General features: G+C 43.9%; 1 protein-coding gene across 2 annotated transcripts in view; it reads right to left on the reverse strand.

Annotated features, from left to right (window-relative positions):
* DIS3 (DIS3 homolog, exosome endoribonuclease and 3'-5' exoribonuclease) overlaps positions 1-20,777 on the reverse strand; it is a 35,981-nt gene that overhangs the window by 13,227 nt on the left and 1,977 nt on the right. The window contains exons 1-13 of one of the 2 annotated variants that reach the window (XM_029057496.2): positions 12,931-13,835; positions 12,656-12,813; positions 11,621-11,817; positions 9,739-9,812; positions 7,331-7,498; positions 6,296-6,460; positions 5,822-5,935; positions 5,595-5,732; positions 3,091-3,237; positions 2,521-2,637; positions 2,182-2,283; positions 1,344-1,408; positions 1,165-1,249 (exon numbers count right to left, since the gene is read on the reverse strand). In XM_029057496.2, coding sequence (XP_028913329.1) covers positions 1,165-1,249; positions 1,344-1,408; positions 2,182-2,283; positions 2,521-2,637; positions 3,091-3,237; positions 5,595-5,732; positions 5,822-5,935; positions 6,296-6,460; positions 7,331-7,498; positions 9,739-9,812; positions 11,621-11,817; positions 12,656-12,813; positions 12,931-12,993 — 1,593 coding nt within the window. In that variant the 5' untranslated portion in view covers positions 12,994-13,835. Of the gene's footprint in view, positions 1-1,164; positions 1,250-1,343; positions 1,409-2,181; positions 2,284-2,520; positions 2,638-3,090; positions 3,238-5,594; positions 5,733-5,821; positions 5,936-6,295; positions 6,461-7,330; positions 7,499-9,738; positions 9,813-11,620; positions 11,818-12,655; positions 12,814-12,930; positions 13,836-20,777 lie in introns of those variants that run through there. The other variant, XM_001514504.5, reaches the window with a different exon arrangement.

Here is a 20,777-nt window from a genome sequence, read left to right on the forward strand (position 1 = left end):
CAAGCGCTTAGAAAAGTGCTCTGCCCATCGTAAGCACTCAATAAAAACCTTAAGGCCCACTTTTCCTCATCTCCCACTCCCTTCTGCGTCGCCCTGACTTGCTCCCTTTGTTCTTCTCCCCTTCCAGCTCCACAGCACTTACGTACTTATCTGTAATTTATTTGTATTGATGTCTGTCTCCACTCCCCTAGACTGTAAATTCGTTGTGGGCAGGGAACTGTTGTACTGTGCTTTCCCACGAGCTTAGTACAGTGCTCTGCACATAGTAGAGCTCAATAAATACGAGTGAATGAATGAATGAATTGATTGATTGATTGAGGGATTTGGGGAATGTTCGTTTGACAGAGCATTTCTGTCAAACAGCACGATGAGATGTCAGAAATAACATTTTTTGCACAAGCGTGTGGCATCTGAAACGTGGATACCCCAGCTTGAATTTTCATTAATGCGAGATTTTTTCAGAAACATGACCGAATTATGGCCAACCTCTGTAACCTCCTTCCTGACAGAAAAGGTCTCTATAAACCATCAAGAAATGGATTTGAAAATTGGTTCCAGGTAAGATACCCTTCTTAAAAATAAGAGATGTGTAAAAACAGTATTCTTTGGGAGAAAATACACTCAACCCCGAGCCACTTGTGCTTCATTTACGCAAAGCTGAAGCTTTAGATAAAATAAGACCTGAGTGTAGAGAAAGCAGCTGACCTTTCCCAATATGTTCATAACCTGGGGACTGAAATCATATGTGCCAGGACTTCCTCACCAAATCACAGATAATTGTCAGATCAGTCAGTGGGATAGTTCTGAGAGAGGGCAGGCCAGATCCCCCCATAAAAGTAGCCAACTTTTTCTTTCCTGAAGCAGAACTAAGACATACACAAAAAAAACCAATGAGAAAAATCCTCAAGTCAACCTGCATGTAAAGAACTTTCTATCAATCAATCATTGGCATTTATTGAGCGCTTGCTCTGCGCAGAGCACTGTAGAAAGCACTCAGGAGAGCACAATACAGAAGGGGATGGTAGGCGTATTCCCTGCCTACAAGAAGCTTACAGACTAGAGAGGGACTTTACAGACTAAAAGCAGCTGTTTGGCAACCTGCAATCCCACTTAGGTCTGTTTAATATAGCACTTTAGATATATCACTTTATCTAAAGAACTCACCTTTGAATTAATAGCACTTTTGGTAAACCTGGTTTTCAGAATTTCTGCATTGTGATTCATTTCCCAAATGCAGGAAAATGCTAGCCTAGAAAAATCACACATATCAATAACCCATATTTGACAGATTTAACCGACTTCAGCGGCAAATAATATGATTATGAAAAAGCACATAAAAATACCTGTCCACATTAGATCTTAAGGAGCACAAGTTAGAGCTAAGCAACTCTGGAACCATATCAATCCTCTGCAAGTGATACAATAAAGACTTATATTTAATACATACATATATTCATTTTTATTCCAAAATGCCAAGAATGCCATGCCACTTGTAAGAGAGCACATGACGCCACATTATTACACCAGAACATGAGTGAAACATGTTCCTCTCCATCTCATTCCCATGTATGTAGGAATGCCTGCTTAGAACAGTGCTTTGCACATAGTAGGCGCTTAACAAATACCATCATCATCATATATTCCCTGAATAAGAGGCAGTCTCTGTAGTACTCTTCTCCAAAGGAAAGCAGCTTGAGGCTAGAGCAGGAAGCTCTTGCTTTACTGTGGTTAATGAAGGTGTAAGATGACTGTTAATTGTCTCTGCAAAAGTGGGGAAGAGATCACTTCCTTCTTCCCACTACACTCAGATTGAAAGAATCAGAGAAAGAGGCAGATACTATGCATTTACATTTTTACATAAATATAAAAATAGCAGAAAGGTGAAGAAGAAAAGACAAAATAGAGGTATATATGAATGTTGTTCATTTTAAGAATGAACTATGATCCAAAATCAAATGAAATGAACCTTTAAAAAATATTGGCCTAACTCTACTCAGACTGCTTTTATTGGTCAATTGCTTGGGTCGAATCAAACTCCAACTGAACAAATGCCAAGAATGCAGGCACATGTGGCTCATTCTTCACTCCTAAAACATCTCTAAAATCATTCTAAGTTAAAAACAATGTCCTCATAAAAACACAACTGAAAAATACACTATATCGTAAGATGAGATTTTTTACTTTTTCACACAGGTACACAGTCGTTCCTCTTTTTGCAGATTCTTGATCCAAAGCATTTCCTGGACGAATAAAATGACTGACATCGGCAATATGGACACCGACCTTGAAAAAAGCAAAAACAGAAAGAGAAAAAGGTGTAATCATTCTGAAAAGTCGGTTAACCTTTCTTGATGGATTTCAAGGAAAAAAAATCCATTCAACAGAAATGTAACACATAGCTCTCCCATTTAACCCAGTGACCCCAGTATCTAGTTTCTCTAGGAAAAATAAAAGTAGCAGTAGTGTACAAAATTCCTTAAGTGGTAACGTATAATTCTTTTAGAAATAAGAAATAAATACCTCTAGATTTCCATTTTCCAGTTCTCTGCAGTGCAAAGCATCATCAATATCAGTACATCCCGGAGGGTCCACGCTACAAACACACAGATGTCTCAGATCTTCTCTATTTTTCATGTCCTAGAATATGCCAAATTTATTTTTAAAAAACAATCTTAAAGGTACAAAGGTATAAAAAGGTCACTCAAACATATCGGTTCCTTTGAACTGCAGTATTTTGTCAAAATAAAGATTTTGTCCATTTCTCTCACCTCAATCCAAGAATAAATTGACTGAGATTCATGTTGGCCTCCCGGCATGAATACAGACAGTGGGTTTGTGCAACTTTTTAAACTTTAAAATAAAAAATATATTCCTCTCTCTTTCCTCTTTTTTGCCCATTCGAAAGGATCAAAGTATTGTCTGATTTTTAAGAGTGTCATTCCACCCCAGTGAATACAAAATACTCAACAACAAAAAAAATCTCCAGGCCAGGAAAGGAACTATTCTAGATAAGCATCAGCTATGAGAATCAATTCATTGGAACAAAAATAAAAAATGTGTTTGTTTTAACTCTCTTGGAACTTATTTTACCTTTTCAGTAATACTCCAAGGCATCTTTGGCAGGAAGCTGAGGACTGCTTGGGAGAAAGGCTGATGGGGGACATCATGTTCAAGAAGAAGCACCTCTGTCTCTGTCTCTTTATCTCCAACAGTGCCTAAATTTTTTACAAAGTGACCCTAAAAACAATGTTTTCATCAGGGTTTGTATTCCACAGATATTTCCATTCACAGCTATTTGATATCTATTTTTTAATGTGACCTATACATCACACAAACACGAACCCTTTTGTAATTTTCCAAACGTAGCATACTAGAATTTCTCATTTATTCCTCACAACTATCTTGTAATGAGGTTCGATACTACTCCCTCTGAGCAAACAAAAAAGCGTAGCAATGTGTCTTCCTCAGTCCAGGGCATAACCTAGACTAAAATCCACAGCATGCACGTGAAATGCCAGTATCGCGGCTATTTCATATCGTCAATTTTTTAGTGATTCCTTTCTGGAACGGCACGGAATCTATTTTTCTTCCATTTACTCACAGAAAATACATCAGTAACTTTTTTCCCCTCACAAAATTATCCCTTGGTTATTGATCCCCAGATGAGACGAGCAGGAATCCTAAGGAGGAACACACTTGGAAGATCGTGGGGATTAAATATCCTTTCTTCTTCTGTCGCATCCCCACGGGATGCAAGGGACAGGATCCAATCCGCTTCTACTGTGTCTATCCCATACCTAGTAAACTTTTTGACACACTGTCAGTGAGTAACAAATACCATCATTATTATTAAAGTGAAGGTAATTTTCCTTACTGTTGGTCACAAGGGAGCTCTCTTGTTAACTCTGGATTTATTTGAATTTACTGATTGTTTTCCTCATTTACTGAAAAGACAGATGTTGCATTAAAAAAAAAAATCTGGAAGAATTGCCTAGCCTCCAGAAGAAAGCCCCTTTAGTTGTAAATTTGAAACTCTGAAATAGAAAACCCAGGTGATTTTGTTCCTAGACCTAAGAACTGGCTAAGTTATTTATATAGTAACAAGATCCCTATACGAAAACTTTAACTCTACCAGTTAACTCAGGAAAGTCCAGAGAACCAAGATTTCTGGATTGAAAGAATAACAATACTAATAATAATAAGGTTAATATTTAAGCACATACTTTGTGCTAAGCGCTGGGGTAGATACAAGATAAACAGGTCAGGTACAGGCCTTGTCCTTCTGGGGCTAATGGTCTAAAGCACTCTGATGCCCAGGAAGAGTTCTGTTACTCTTACTATTGTTGTACACTGTTCTGATGAATTTACCTATTATTCGTTCCTCCTGTGACTGCCCTCACTTCTCTGGGCCTTAGTTACCTCATCTGTAAAATGGGGATGAAGACTGTGAGCCTCATGTGGGACAACCTGATTACCCTGTATCTACCCCAGTGCTTAGAACAGTGCTCTGCACATAGTAAGTGCTTAACAAATACCAACATTATTCTTCTTCTTATTATTATTCCCTGACGTTAGGTAGTGAGCAGCCTGTAGACCAGGGTTTATTCAATAGTATTTATTGAGCGCTTACTATGTGCAGATCACTGTACTAAGCACTTGGAATGTACAAATCAGTAACAGATACAGTCCCTGCTCTTTGATGGGCTTACAGTCTACTGAATATGCATCCCTGCATTTCCCCCCATGCTTAGTACTTGCTTAACAGTCATCATTTCTACTAGTTCGACTGTCATATCCCTGGTGGAGACACAAGATTCTTCAGTGTTGGGGATTACTGCAGGACTAATATTGGCAAATTATCTGGAAACTTGAGGAATTTTTCAGGGAATCCCACTAAGGATATAAGATGTGTTCATACACGTTTCATCGGATTCTCTGCAGGTTCTGGCTCGACATGGATTGGTACTTCTTACCGACATTAAGGTAAACAAGAATATCACTTACTCCATTATGCCATTAATAAAACCCTAAAGACTGTAAGCTCTTTGGGACCAGGGATTGCACCTACCAACTCTGATGGACTCTATCGTACTTTCCCAGTTGTTCCGTATGGTCTTAAACCACAGAACAGATACATTAAGCCAACTTAGAGTACAGTGAGATAAACTTCAAGGGAGAGGTTCTTCTCTTTTCATCGTGCTGGTATTTGGCATTCAGCCGATTCTCTTCACGAGTTTCTATTACAGGGCTTTCAGTACAGCAGACTTGACAACATTACTTGTGTACTGTGTGACCTTAGCTAAGTCACTTAACTTCCCTGAGGCCCAGTTCCCACATGTAAAAATAGGGATTAACTAACTACCTGTTCTCCTTCCCCCTTTTTGACTCTGGACCTCATGCAGGACTGTGTCCAACCCGATTTGCACCTACCTACCCCAGTGCTCAGTACACTTCCTGGCACATAATAAGCATTTCACCAACCCCATAATTATCATTACAGTGCTCTGCACATAATAAGCCCTCAATCAATACCACTGATGAACTGATCCAAAGGCTAAAAACATGCTGTAAAGTAAAATGCCAAATAAACTTACATTAGGATATCTAGAATTTCTGGGCCAACCATCGATAGCAACAATAATTCTCTGTCCATCTAACGTGGAGGCTTGCCTGGTTTCTATTCGAATTCGAGGGATCCTTCTGTCAGCCGGTGTAAAGAGATGCCTTCTTGCCTGGAGATATCACGGAGAATGGGGCTTATTATTGAAAGCTAATTAGAGTGCTGAAAATATTTTATACAAGAAATGGAATTTTCACTCACCTCTTTAATAAGGGACTTGGAAAGCATACCACAAAACGGTCTCCAATTCCTTTTGATTATTCCCACCACTCTACCAGAAGGCCTTAACATTTTCTCATTTACAGCAGTCTTCAGCTGAGGTTTCAAAAAGAAAACGGAATTAAGTCTTCAGTCATTTTTACCATAAGAAAACCACTGCCCTTGCACTTCAATGGCACATAAAACTGAAATACTTATGCCCTTAAATTATGACATCACAACAAAGAATATTACCTCGCTAGAATTCTGTAAGCACCACAGTAAAACTAACACATGAGGCTTTATTCCAGGACACGCAACCCTCTCTGAAATGCAACTGTAGCACACTGTACAACTGCAGCTGTCTTTTAATACAAATAATGGGGAAAACTGAATTTCAAGAAACCACCAAGTTGTTTTGTAACTTGTCCATAAAGAAATTGAAAGATAGAGTGGAAAACCAGTTTGATCTCGTACCGCATTTTCTTTTTCCTCTTCCATCTCCAAATCATCTTCATTTTGTCCTTCATCGAGCAAGACGACAGATGATGGGGCCACCCACTGATTTTTTGCCAGGAGTTCCACAGCTACGATATCTTCATGAACTGCTCGATTTAAATTTTTAAGTCCTTGCACAATTATCTGTTTAAAAAATTGGAAACACCGTTGATAGTCCTGAAATTCAGTTATGAATTTGTTTTGCATTTCCCCGACTTTACCTCCAGTTCCAAGCCCTGACTAATTTGGTAAAATGTGGGTTACATTTCCAAAAATCCAGCTTGTGTTTATCTTCCCTTAGTTACTCATCGCTCTCCCTTCGCACTCCACCTTGAGGAGTTCCTAGCCACTCTTCTCTTTTCTCTTTTCCCACCTTCCTTCAAGGAGGGCAGTCCCATGTGGGGTGGACAGTAATAATAATAATAATTATGGTGGCATTTGTTAAGCCCTTACTATGTGCTGAGCACTGTTCTAGCGCTGGGGTAGACACAAGGTAATCAGGTTGTCCCATGTGGGACTCGCAGTCTTAATCCCCATTTTACAGATGAGGTAACTAAGGCACAGAGAAGTCAAGTGACTTGCCCAAAGTTACTCAGCTTATCAGGAGCGGAGCTGGGATTAGAACCCACAACTTCTGACTCCCAAGCCCATAAAGAAAGGGCAAAATTTAAGAATTCAATTCAAGAAAGGAACTAGATTTGATGGGTAGAAAAAAATACTGTAGAAAGAAAAACAGCGCAGACCAAAAGGGACCCTGTATTGACAAGTACTGAAACAGCCCATTACAAACAGGTCATACCGATCACTTCATTATGCAAAGAACCTTTTATTCATTCACTGCTCTATATTACCGATAGTGAACAATTAGACTGTAAATTCAGAAGTGGGAAGTGCATCTTTTCATTCTCTTGTATGTTCTCCAAGTGCCTAGTAGAGTACTTTGCACACCTTGGGAGCTCGATCAGTGTTGTTGTTGGTGATGACAAAAGCTAGAAACTAAAATTCAAAACTTACCTCTTTGTTCTCTTCGGCATCTCCATGAACCCATACTGTGGCTTCAAGATAATTTTCCCTACTGGCTCTGAATGTTCCTTGAAGGTAAATGCCAGATTTTATGCCCTGCTGTAACTTACTAAGGGGAAGGTGCTCAGAAAATATTATTTTTCCACTTTCTATTTCATTCTGTAAGTCCAAAAAAATACAATGAACAATTAGTATATTATCCTCATCGATGCTTCCAACATAAAGTTCATAAATATCTCTTTCCATATACAACATAAAATGTTCAACCAATGGACTTCTCCCAACACAGACCAGATACATGAAGCCAATTTAACAGAGTACAGTACAAAAAACTTCAAGGGAGGGTTGTAAAGTTCTCTTTTAAATGTGCTGGTATTTGGCACTCAACCGATGCTGTTTGTGAGTTTCTATCGTAGGGCTTTCAGTGTGGCAGACTTCACATCACTACTCATGTGACCTTAGCCAAGTCACTTAACTTCCCTGTGCCCCAGTGCCCACATCTGTAAAATGGGGATTAAATATCCATTCTCCTTCGCTGTTAGGACTCTGGGCCCCAAGTGGGACAGGGACTGTGCCTGATCTGATTACTTGAAACTACCCCAGTGCTTAGCATAGTGAGCACACAGTAAGAGCTGGACATAATAATAATAAGGATGATGGCATTTGATGAATGATAAAAAAGCACTGTTCTAAGCGCTGGATACAGTAGGACCTTCAATGTTTAGGTCAGACTCTGTCTACTGGGTAATGACAATGGAAAACAGAAATGACACCAGACACACAAAAGAATGACACCACCGAAAGGCATTCTCTCCTAAGGAAAGAGGGCACCAGCCCTGCTATCATAGAAGATAGGAGATTCTTTCAAATGTAAATTGTGTCTTTCAGTTGTGGGCAGTCTAGACCTGCTAGGCTGCCAGGAGAAAGGCAGGAGGAGCTCGATGTGGGCAGAGAACGTGCCTGACTGTTGTAATCTCCCAAGCGCTCTGCAAATAATGCAGATGATGATGCCAACAGTGGTCGATCCAGGCACGGGCCAGGGTCAGAGAAGGAAGCCCACACGGATTCCACCTCTGGGCAATGGGGCAGTGGCCCGCAACACGGCTGACTGCGGCATAACCGTCCTAAGGCATGTCCCACCAGACCACTAAGCAGTGCGAGTGGGCTACCTCTAAGTGGGTGTGGTCCTCAGGCTTCAGGGAAATGAGACTGAGGCTTTTAGGGTCCAATAGGGACTTGGAGAGTGCTGGGAGTTTACACGATTAAGTCGGGTTTGGCACAGCTCAGGAGGGTGCAAAAAGGAACATCTGTGGGGCCCACGTGAATTTTTTTTAGAGACGATGGTCTTTCCAAATGCCTCCATACACAGAAGCTGTCATCTGGGCCAGGAGACTCCGGCAAACAATGCGGGATGTGAACGGTGGGGAGAAAGCCAAGTAGGCTTGATTGCAAATCTTTGGAAGGCTGACAAGTACAACGGCTATTCCTGGTTTATCTGGCCATGCTTAGTCACTTCTCCATAATGATACTTTAAATGTCACATCCAAACATTGCCATCGTGTTCTCAATTTCAGAAATCACCTCTATAAGGCCCTCTGGTTACAATGTTGGTATTTGTTAAGCGCTTACTCCGTGCAGAGCACTGTTCTAAGCGCTGGGGTAGATACCGAGGAATGGGGTTGTCTCACGTGAGGCTCACAGTCTTCATCCCCATTTTACAGATGAGGGAACTGAGGCACAGAGAAGTGAAGTGACTTGCCCACGGTCACACAGCTGACAAGGGGCAGAGTCGGGATTGATTAGCACTCGATCAGGACAGAACGACAGAATTTTACTACCGGCACCTCTGAGAGCGTTCACTCAGCAATGATGGTCTATTTCTGTAGCGTGTGCTAAGTTTCTCATGGCTCATACACCTCCCTCCTCCCCTCCGCCCCATCACCGTGTGTCGCATTTTCACTAACTTGAATTAGGGAGATTGAAAGCTCATTTCAAGAGCTATAGTCTCCATGTGGCATTAGATAATGATGCCAATGATATGTTATGCCAAGGTCTCTTTTTGTTGCAGAGGAAGTACAAGTACAAGAAAACACTTAAAACTATTGTTTACATGTGCATGCAAAAAAAAAAAATTCATACTACTTTGTTATTAGTAAATGGTTACATTTCAAATTTTTCGTGCAATTGTATTTACTATCATCACTTTTATGGTAAAATTTTTGCTACTTAGGAATGCACAAGTGCACTTTCCATTATATTCTAAGGGAAATTATACTTCATCGAACAATCTTGTGTTCAATCCTTTACTTCCATGAAAAAAATTAACAATACTGATGGGAGAGTACCCGTATTGATAGGCCAACTTTTCAAAAAGAAAACAAAAAATTCCTCAAACGTACCTTTTCATCAGATATAGAAGCAAGACGATCGACAAGCTCAGGATTAGCTATTAAGCTTTTTACGTACTCCTCACCTGTAAAATAAATTCAGTTTGTTGAGAAACAATACATTTCACTAAAAATGCATTTTCCTGGGGACTTTTGCCTTGCCCAACATATCGAAAAATCCCTGACATGAACCTTGAAAATAATCTCCAATCTATTCACTCAGGACCAATGTGGCCTACTTACTAAGTGCTTACTGTGTGCAGAGCACTGTCCTAAGCACTCATGAGAAATACCACAGAGTAGGTAGACCTGTTCCCTACCCACGATGGCCTTAGAGTCTCATAAAAAGAGCACGAGCCTGGGTTCCAATCCTGACTCTGTTGTTATCTGTTTCTTGTGTGAGTCTTGGGCAAGTCACTGTAAGTTCCCCACGCCTTGGTTTTGTTGTACATAAAATGAGGCTTCAATACCTGTTCTCCCTCCTACGCAGGCTGTGAGCCCCAGGTGAGGTGGGAACCGTGTGCAGTCCGATTACAGAGCAAGGGCCCGGGAGTCAGAAGGTCATGGGTTCTAATCTCGGCTCTGCCACTTGGTTCCTATGTGACCTTGGTTAAGTCACTTGACTCCTCTGGGCCTCAGTTACCTCATCCATAAAATAGCGATCGAGACTGTGAGCCCCACTTGGGACAGGGACTGTGTCCAACCTGATTTTCTTGTATCCACCCCAGTGCTTAGAAGAGTGGCTGGCACACAGTAAGTGCTTTACAAATACCATAATTTATTATTATTGCTTGCAAGGCCCCGGGTAAGCAATTAAAACATCAGTTATTAGTATTATTCAACCAATTTAAGAGCAAGGTTGAAGTTCCATCACATTTCTTTCACAGTCTTCCAAGGGTCCAGCACATCCCGACTACGAGAAGCTGTGGCAAGCAGGCCACTGCTATGGTAACTAAAATCAATCAAGCGATGACATTTACTGAGCGCTCACTGTGTGCACGGCACTGTTCTAGGCACTCGGGAGAGTACAAAACAATGGAGTGGGTAAGCACGATCCCTGGCCACAAAAACCTTGCAATCTAGGTAGAAGAGAGTCAATAAAATCAAAATCAAAATAATGATGGCATCTGTTAAGCTCTTACTATGTGCCAAGCACTGTTCTAAGCGCTGGGGTAGATACAAGATAATCAGGTTGTCCCACGTGGGGGTCACGGACTTAATCCTCATTTATCCCTCTGCTTGACTTTCCCTTCTGTAGCCGAGACTGGTAGAATACTAGAAACTCTCCAGGTGTGATCCTGAGAGGGAACAGTAAATATCACTGATTATTCCTTATAGACCACTGTACTAGAACTCTGGGAGAAGCGGAGTGGTGTGGTGGATACAGCACAGGCCTGGGAACCTGAAGGACCGGGGTTCTAATGCCGGCTCTACCACTTGTCTGCTGTGTGACCTCGGGCAAGTCACTTCACTTCTCTGGGCCTGTTATAATTCTATTTCTGTATATTGATGCTATTGTTGCCTGTTTACTTGTTTTGATGTCTGTCTCCCCCGTTCTAGACTGTGAGCCCATCAGTGGGCAGGGACTGCCTCTGTTGCCGAATTGTACTTTCCAAGCACTTACTACAGTGCTCTGCACACAGTTAGCACTCAATAAATACGACTGAATGAACTGCAGACAGGGGAAGTGGCAGCAGAATATAAGGACACACACAAATGTACAGCCAGTTTCTCTGCCTGAAGATTTTAAACATGGTGAATCGGCCAACCTTTCACGGCAGCACCGGTCACAGAAATGCTACCCACCCCAACCAGTGATACCGGGCAGGGGGTTGGAAACTCGAGTGGTAATGTTTGATCCGAAGAGGGGAACGTGCCAAGCGGCCAAACTTACACGTGTAAGTTGGTATGCCCTCCTCTATAGCCTTCTCTTTATTTTTCCTGTCATTTGTTATTAAGACAACGTGGGGCGGGTTGTCCTCTGCCTTGATTTTCTTCAGGTGGTCGTTGTACCATCGGGCTGCGACTCGAATGGCTCTGTCGTTTCGATCATTAGCGCTTTCCCCCTGTTTCTGTTCCACGTACGTTTCTCTATGTATGTAAAAAAGACAAATCAAGATTCCAGAAATAAGAGTACTCAATCTACTCAGGGGCGCATGAAAACGATAAAGAGCTTAGCACAAAATAAAGAACGTAAGCATGATACAAGTCAATGGTACATATTTTCTGTCATGACGGATAGGGTGAATCATGCTTCTATTTCAGTAAAAGAGAGGACAAATATGTTCAGAGAATAGGATAACGAAAGCCATCGTGACTTCTATAAAAGTACAGCTTCAAAAGACGAAGACTTTTCCTTTGAAAAAGAACAGAGACAAAGAGATGTTTAAGACACGCTGAGAAAAACGGCAGTGTGGGAAAGACGAACACGAAAAATAAGGCTTAATCTAGAGGGCTGGAAGCAGCGTGGCCTAGTGGGAAAAAGCACAGGCCTGGAAGTCACGGAACCCAGTCTTCTCCTGGCTCTCCCTACTGCCTGCTGTGTGAATTTAGGCGAGTCACCTAACTTCTCTGAACCTCAGTTTCCTCAACTCTAAAGCGAGGACACACTACCTGTTCTCCCCTCTACTAAGACCGCAGGCCCCACATGGAAAAAGGATGATGCCTGACCAGATTAACTTTGATCTACCCCAGGGCTCAGAACAGTGCTGGACACAAAGCACTTAATAAATATCATAAAAAAGAGGTCTTAAGTCTATAGGTTGGGACTTGCTTAACGTGTAATCCTATTTAACACATTAGTAGCGGCAGAAGTAACAGGATTTAACAGGGGGCGGCTGCTGAGGGCTTGGAAAGAATCAAACATGCAAGTGATACTGCCTGATCGCAAGGAGTTTACATTCTAATGAGGCAGCCGCGACTTTCCTACCTGTGATGTTCATTAGTGAAGGTATAGAAGTGCTTTTCAAAATTATTGATCACATCTCTAATTCGTTTATAAACCGGCGGACTCCGATTTCTCACTTCTTGGAGAACTGTTTGTAGCACGATCACATTTCTGATGATGGGATCCTCAAGAATATCAATCTGAAAAAGAGGAAAAAGTTAAATGTGACATTTCCTCTGTGTGGATGTGTGTGTGTGTGTGGGCGGGGGAAGGTGAGAGATAGACACCCCCCAGACACCCCCCCCCCCCAGCCTCACCTTTGACAGAGTAGCCAAAGTTGCTTTTAGGAATGAATCAGACCCTTTGGGAGAACCATGCATTCTTTTCACCGGCAAGGTACTGCTTAGTGCTTTGCTATACAGTAAGATAATAATAAACTAACCAATGCTGTTCACAGATATACAAGGTCAAGGTTAGCTACTAAGCTTTATCTGTACTCTCCACCTGTAAAATATAATCAATTTGTGTTGAAAATAATCATGATTCTCCAAGAAATGGCGGGGCCTGATGGAAACAGCATGAGCCTCCGGGTCAGTTAAGGCTCCTCCTCAAGTTTTGTTCTTGCCAACGAGTGATATCCACGTGCCGTTGCAACTCTAGCAACTCGGACAGTCTTACCGCCTCGCTAGCGAGGAATATTTGCAAAGCTTCTGGAGGACATTTAATATGAGGAAGACGCTCAATGCCATTAGACAGGAATGTTCGGATCAGGCTCACACACATTCTTCGACAGCAAGGGGCTACTTTTACTGCCAAAGACGGTGGAAGATGTGAGGCCCTTCAAGGAACAGCGTGAGCTGTGGAAGAAGCAGCTCAAAACTCAGCATGTGGTCCTTGCAAGGCGGGCAGGCTTTGGTGAGGCAAAGATGGTGGAGTTTCTCTGAGGAACTGTCAGTCATTCTATATATTTGAGCGCTTACTGTGTGCAGAGCACTGTATTAAGCTCCTGGAAGAGTACAATACAACAATAAACAGACACACAGGAGTACTGCACAAGAGCCAAAGAGACTAATGTGGAGATGATGGCAGGAGCACCAAGCACTTATGTGCATATCTGTAATTTTATTTACCCCTTTGCTCTCTCCACCTCTGAGGCCCAAATCACCTATGTAAGTATCTGTAATTTTATTTACTTGCAATGTTCTCTGTCTCCCCCACTCTAGACTGTAAGCTTGTGGTGGGCGTGGAATGTCACTGTTGATTGTTGCACTGTACTCTCCCAAGCGCTTAGTACAGAGCTCTGCACACAGTAAGCGCTCAATAAATACGAATGAATGAATGAAACTGAGGCCTAACTCTGCAGCTAACAGAAGAAGGGATAGCAGAGCTGGAGGGGGAATGAACTGATGTAGAGGAGAGCGGCCAAGTCGTCTAAGGAATAAGTGTTTCGCTGGCATCGCTCGCAGCCCTAGACAAAATGAGAAAAATGGCCAGACAGCAAAAGATTGATGTCTTCTGTCGGAGAAAATCTACCAAAAACTACCAGTGGAACGGTGTTCAACTTTTTTGGAAGAAAGGGACTTTGTTTTTCTCCTCCACAGAGGTCTTCTAAGTGACCTAAACTCACCTCAGCCACCGGATCTACCCATCAGAAAGTGGAATTACCTCAGACCTGCCCTCAATCATAAAAAACATTCACTCATTCGATCATATTTATTCAGCGCTTACTGTGTTCAAAGCACATTAAAATAAGCTTAACCTCTTCCAGAAGGCCAATGGTCCTCTCTTCACCCCCTAGTCCTCTAGACTCTAAGCTCATTGTGGACAGGCCACACGTCTGCCAACTCTGTGGTAGTGTCCTTTCCCAAGTGTTTAGTACAGTGCTCTGCACACAGTGAGCGCTCAAATGAGTACGATTGATCGATCCTCTTCTTTTGGTCATAACAACAGTTCCATAGCATGGGGAAATTTAACATCATCATTTTAGATGATGTTAATGATAAAATGGAGATGTTTTGATTCAACATGAAGTAGCAAAAAAAAAAAAAGCAAATATAGTTTTAGAATAATGTATGAATCGTAGCAAGTTCTCTCATCCTCTGCTCTTCCATTAAATTCGTTTTCTTTCATTCAGAATTCAGACTAACTCATTTAGTTACAATGCATTTGAACGTACATTTCTATTACTTATTCATTCACTCAGTGAATATTCACTCATTATAAAAGCACTCGTGATGCATAATAACTTAGGAATTTATATGAAAAATGTCAGTTACAAGAGTATCTCTTGGCGAGCTACCCCTTAACTCATTAATTCTTATTGAATCATCTTACTATAGGGCAAATTTCCCATAACCCAAAGTTCTTTGAGAACAAAACCATCACATCAAAGCAGGAAATGCTGAACTACAAAAAAGCCAGTGGAAACCTTTTGGAAGGTGCATTTTGAAAACCACCTCAATCACAGGCCTGGAAGGCGGACCCGGCTTCTAATAATGGCTCTGCCACTTGTCTGCTGTGTGACCCTGGGCAAATCATTTCAATTCCCTGGCCCTCAGTTCCTTCATCTGTAAAATGGGGATTAAGACTGTGAGCCTCACGTTGGGATATGGATTATTCCCAACCTAATCTGTATCAATCCTACTGCTTAGTATGGTGCCGGGGACATACCTAACAAATACCATTAAAAAAAATTCCTTTTTAACAAAAATGAATATAACTATTCTGTAACACCCAGAGATGACGACTGAATGGCATCAACCTTTGATGAGATAAAGGCAATCATCAAGTAGGTGATACGGGTGAACCCTGTCTTTATAAATACTTGACAAAAAGAGGAAATGGCAGAGAGCCATCCGGTGCTATGACTGAGGCAATCATTTTGAAAGGAGATAAAGTTGCTCAGTAGGAACTAGAGAGGCATCTCTCCACAATGAAGAGATCCCTGTAAGAGTCCTTCAGAAGTGATCCACCGTTACTCCGATCACCTGGGTGTGGGGGTTCACACTCCCGTTGAGGGGCCCCGATGAGTTTTCCCCTTTTCACCAACTTTGGGAAAAAATCCCAAGGATGACAAGACGCCTTATGCTGACTTTTCTGACATCATCGAGACGTTCTTTTAACTTTTCAATCACCAAGGATTCTGGAAGTGCCTTCTGAAGTTTGGGTGCTCCTCACTACCTGATTGTAGCTAAGCAGAAATCTTCAGTAATGAATCTAATTCAAATTTTGGATTTATGGCACTCAATCAGTCTCCCCCCCTCTAGACTGTAAGCTCATTATAGGCAGGGAATGTGTCTGCTACTTCTCTTGTATTGTAATAATAACAATAACGATGGTATTTGTTAAGCGCTTAACTCTTCCAAGCACTGTGAAGAGTCCTCTGCATATACTAAGTGCTCAATAAATAGCACTGATTGAATCAACTGATCTCCAAACTGCAGCCCAGCCTGCACGATCCACTCCTCTAGTGCCAGCTTACTCCCTGGGCCCCAGTTTCATCTATTCATTCATTCCTTCACTTGTATTTACCGAGCGCTGTGTGCAGAGCACTGTACTAGGAGCTTGGAAAGTACAACTCAGCAACAGAGAGAGACAGTCCCCGCCCCACAACGGGCTCGTAGTCTATCTGACGTCGATCCCTTTCCCGGCTCCCCATCGCCAGCCTGGAACTCCTTCTTGCTTCATCTACACCAGAGAGAAGCAGCATGGCACAGGGGCAAGAGCCCGGGCTTGGGAGTCAGAGGTTGTGGGTTCTAATCCCGGCTCTGCCACTGATCAGCTGTGTGACCTTGGGGAAGTCATTTCACTTCTCTGTGCCTCAGTTTCCTCATCTGTCAAATGGGGATGAAGACTGTGACCCCCAGGTGGGACAACCTGATTACCCTATAATAATAATTATGATGGCATTTGTTTAGCGCTTACTATGTGCTAAGCACGGATCTACGTGCTGGGGGGATACTAGGTGATCAGGTTGTGCCTCGTGGGGCTCACAGTCTTCATCCCCATTTTACAGATGAGGTAACTGAGGCACAGAGAAGTGAAGGGACGTGCTCAAGGTCACACAGCAAGACAAGCGGCGGAGCAGGAATTAGACCCCATGACCCCTGACTCCCAAGCCCCGGCTCTTTCCACTGAGCCACGCTGCTTCTCTAAGCAGCGCTTAGAAAGGTGCTCGGCACACAGTAAGCGCTTAATAAAGGCCATCATTAAAATTCCCGCGCTTAGAACAGTGCTTGGCACATAGTGAGCGCTCAACGAACACCATCATTATTATTATTACTATTATTATCACTACTCTCTCCACCTTAAGGTCACACCTCCTCCAAGAGGCCTTCCCAGATTAAGCCCTCTCTTCCCCAGCTCGCTCTCCACTCTATGTCACCTATGCACTTGACCTCTATGTCGCCTCTGACCTTTAGATATTCGCTCTAACCCCACCGCACTTAGGTACGCGTCTTTAAATGATACATTATGAATCGCTTATTAATATGGGCAGGGATCGTGCCCGCGATTTCTGCGGTACCGTACGCTCCCAAGCGCTTAGTACAGGGCCCGGCAGATAGTAAGTGCCTAACAAATACCACCACCATCATTAGTGGGGACTGGAACCATGTCCACGTACACAGATGTCCATATTCATTCATTCAATTGTATTTATTGAGCGCTTACTCTGGGCAGAGCACTGTACTAAGCACTTGAGTATTCTATTTATTTTCTTAACGATGTGTATTTATATCTCGCATTCTATTTATATTGATGCTATTGATGCCTGCCTACTTGTTATGTTGTCTGTCTCCCCCTTCTAGACAGTGAGCCCGTTGATGGGTGCAGATCGTCTCTCCTTATCGCTGAATTGTGCTTTCCAAGGGCTAAGCAGTGTGGTTCAGTGGTGAGACCCCGGCCTTGGGAGTCGGAGGTCGTGAGCTCGGATCCCCGCTCCGCCGCTTGTCAGCTGTGTGACTTGGGGCAAGTCACTTCACTTCTCTGTGCCTCAGTTCCCTATCTGCAAAATGGGGATGTATTCCTCCTTTCATTCCCCCAGTGTGCACATGGTAAGCGCTAAACAAATGCCATCATTATTATTATTATTCTCTGTGCCTCATTTCTCTCATCTGGAAAATGGGGATGAAGACTGTGAGCCCCACGTGGGACAACCTGATCACCTTGTATCCCCGCAGAGCTTGGAGCAGTGCTTTACACACAGTAAGCGCTCAACAAATGCCATCATTATTATTATTATTATTAATAATACAGTGCTCTGCACATAGTCAGGACTCAATAAATACGATTGAATGAATGAATGAATTTGTTACCATCAACTGAACACTCAGTACAGGGCCCGGCACACGGTAAGTGCTAAACAAACACTATTATTAGTATTGTGGGGGACGGGGACTGGGTCCATCCTGATCAGGTAGCATCACCTCGGCACTTAGTACAGTGCCCGGCACATGCTGATGATGGTACTCTAAGCCCGTCAAGGGCAGGGACTGTCTCCATCTGTTGCCGATTTGTCCATTCCAAGCGCTTAGTACAGTGCTCTGCACATAGTAAGTGCTCAATAAATACTATTGAACGAATGAATGTGTTACGCGCTTACTACGTGCCAAGCACTGTCCTAAGCGCCGGGGGGAGATACGAGGCAACGAGGTCGTCCCACGTGGGGCTCACAGTCTTAATCACCATTTTATAGATGAGGTCACCGAGGCCGGGAGAAGTGAAGTGAGTCGGCCAAGGTCGCACGGCTGACAAGTGGCAGAGGCGGGATTAGAACCCAGGTCCTCCTGCCTCCCGCACCCGCACTCTAGCCACTAGGCCACACGCTTAGCAGAGAGCGCCCTGGTGGTTGTGGGGCCGATGAGGGTGAGCCTGTTAGGCAGGGATGGTCTCTGTTGCCCAATTGTAATAGTAATGTTGGTATTTGTTAAGCACTTACTATGTGCAAAGCACTGTTCTAAGCGCTGGCATAGATACAAGGTGATCAGGTTGTCCCTCATGGGGCTCACAGTCTTCATCCCCATTTTACAGATGAGGTAACTGAGGCCCAGAGAAGTTAAGTGACTTGCCCAAAGTCACCCAGCTGACAAGTGGCGGAGCCGGGATTAGAACCCAAGACCTCTGACTCCCAAGCCCGGGCTCTTTCCACTGAGCCACATTGCTTCTCATTCCAAGCGCTCAGTACAGTGCCCGGCACAGAGGAAGTGCCTAGCAAATACAACCACCATCATTATTGGGGACTGGAACCACGTCCACGTGCATAGATATACATATTATTCTCTTTCTTTTATTAATGATGTGTATACATCTCTTAGTCTAATTATATCGATGCTATTGATGCCTGTCTCCCCCTTCTAGACTGTGAGCCCTTAATTGGGCTGGGATTGTCTCCATCTGTTGCCGAACTGTACGTTCCAAGTGCTTAGTACAGTGCTCTGCACATAGTAAGCGCTCAATAAATACGATTGATTGAATGAACGAATGCGTGAGCATCACGAACACTCGGTACGGGGCCCGGCACACAGCGAGTGCTTAACAAACACTATTATTAGTATTATGGGGGACGGGGATGGGGACTGGGTCCATCCTGATTAGGTAACATCACCTTGGCGCTTAGCACAGTGCCCGGCGCATGACGACGACGGTATGTGTTACTCACTTACTATGTGCCGAGCACCGTCCTAAGCACCGGGGGGGGGGGGGAGGAGATACGAGGCAATGAGGCGGCCCCACGAGGGGCTCACGGTCTCCATCCCCATTTTCCCGATGAGGTCACCGAGGCCCGGAGAAGTGAAGTTTAGACCGTGAGCCCGTCACTGGGCCGGGATCGTCTCTGTTGCCGAACTGTCCATTCCTAGCGCTCAGTACAGTGCTCTGCACATAGCAAGCGCTCAATAAATACTACTGAAGTGAGTTGTCCCGGGTCGCACGGCTGACAAGTGGCAGAGGCGGGATTAGAACCCAGGTCCTTCCACCTCCCGCGCCCGCGGTCTCACCACTCGGCCACGCGCTGTGCAGAGAGCGCCCTTGCGGTTGTGGAGCCGATGAGGGTGAGCCTGTTGTGGGGCAGGGATGGTCTCCATCTGTTGCCCAACCGCACATTCCAAGCGCTTAGTCCAGTGCCCGGCACATAGTAAGCTCTCAATCAATCTGAATGAATGAATGGATAATAATACCAATAATAATGGTGGTATCTGTGAAGCGCTTACTGTGTGCCAAGCACGGCTCTAAGCACCGGGGGGATACGAGGTCATCAGGTTGTCCCACGTGGGGCTCACAGTCTTCATCCCCATTTTCCAGATGAGATCACTGAGACCCCGAGAAGGGAAGCGACTTGCCCAAAGTCACGCAGCTGGCAAGCGGTGGAGCCGGGACTAATAATAATAACGATAATAACAATTATGGTATTTCTTAAGTGTTTAATTATGTGCCAGGCCCTGTACTAAGCGCCGGGGTGGACACAAACAGATTGGGTTGGACCCAGTCCCTGTCCCGCGTGGGGCTCACAGTCTCCATCCCCATTTTCCAGATGAGGTCACTGAGGCCCAGAGAAGTGAAGTGACTGGCCCAAAGTCACACAACTGGCAGGTGACAGAGGGGAGATTAGAACCCACGACCTCTGGCTCCCCAGTCCGGGCTCTTGCCCCTGGGCCCCGCTGCTTCTCTATGGATCAGTATGAACGATTAGACAGTGAGCCCGTCCCCGGGCCGGGATGGTCTCTATCCGTTGTCCAGTTGTCCATTCTGAGCGCTTAGTGCAGTGCTCTGCACATTCATTCACTCAATAGTACTTCTTGAGCGCTTACTATGTGCAGAGGACTGAACTAAGCTCTTACTATGTGCCCAGCACTGTTCTAAGCGCTGGGGTAGATACAAGGTCATCAGGTTGTCCCACACAGGGCTCACAGTTTTCAACCCCGTTTTACAGATGAGGGAACTGAGGCCCAGAGGGGTTAATAATGTTGGTACCTGTCAAGCGCCTACTCTGTGCCGAGCACTGTTCTAAGCGCTGGGGGGTTACAGGGTCATCAGGTTGTCCCATGTGGGGCTCACAGTCTTCATCCCCATTTTACAGACGAGGGAAGTGGGGAACTGGAGAAGTGAAGTGACTTGCCCACAGTCCCCCAGCTGACAAGCGGCAGATCCTGGATTCGAACCCATGACC

The sequence above is a fragment of the Ornithorhynchus anatinus genome, chromosome 2, assembly GCF_004115215.2.
Source record: "Ornithorhynchus anatinus isolate Pmale09 chromosome 2, mOrnAna1.pri.v4, whole genome shotgun sequence".
Taxonomy (NCBI): domain Eukaryota; kingdom Metazoa; phylum Chordata; class Mammalia; order Monotremata; family Ornithorhynchidae; genus Ornithorhynchus; species Ornithorhynchus anatinus.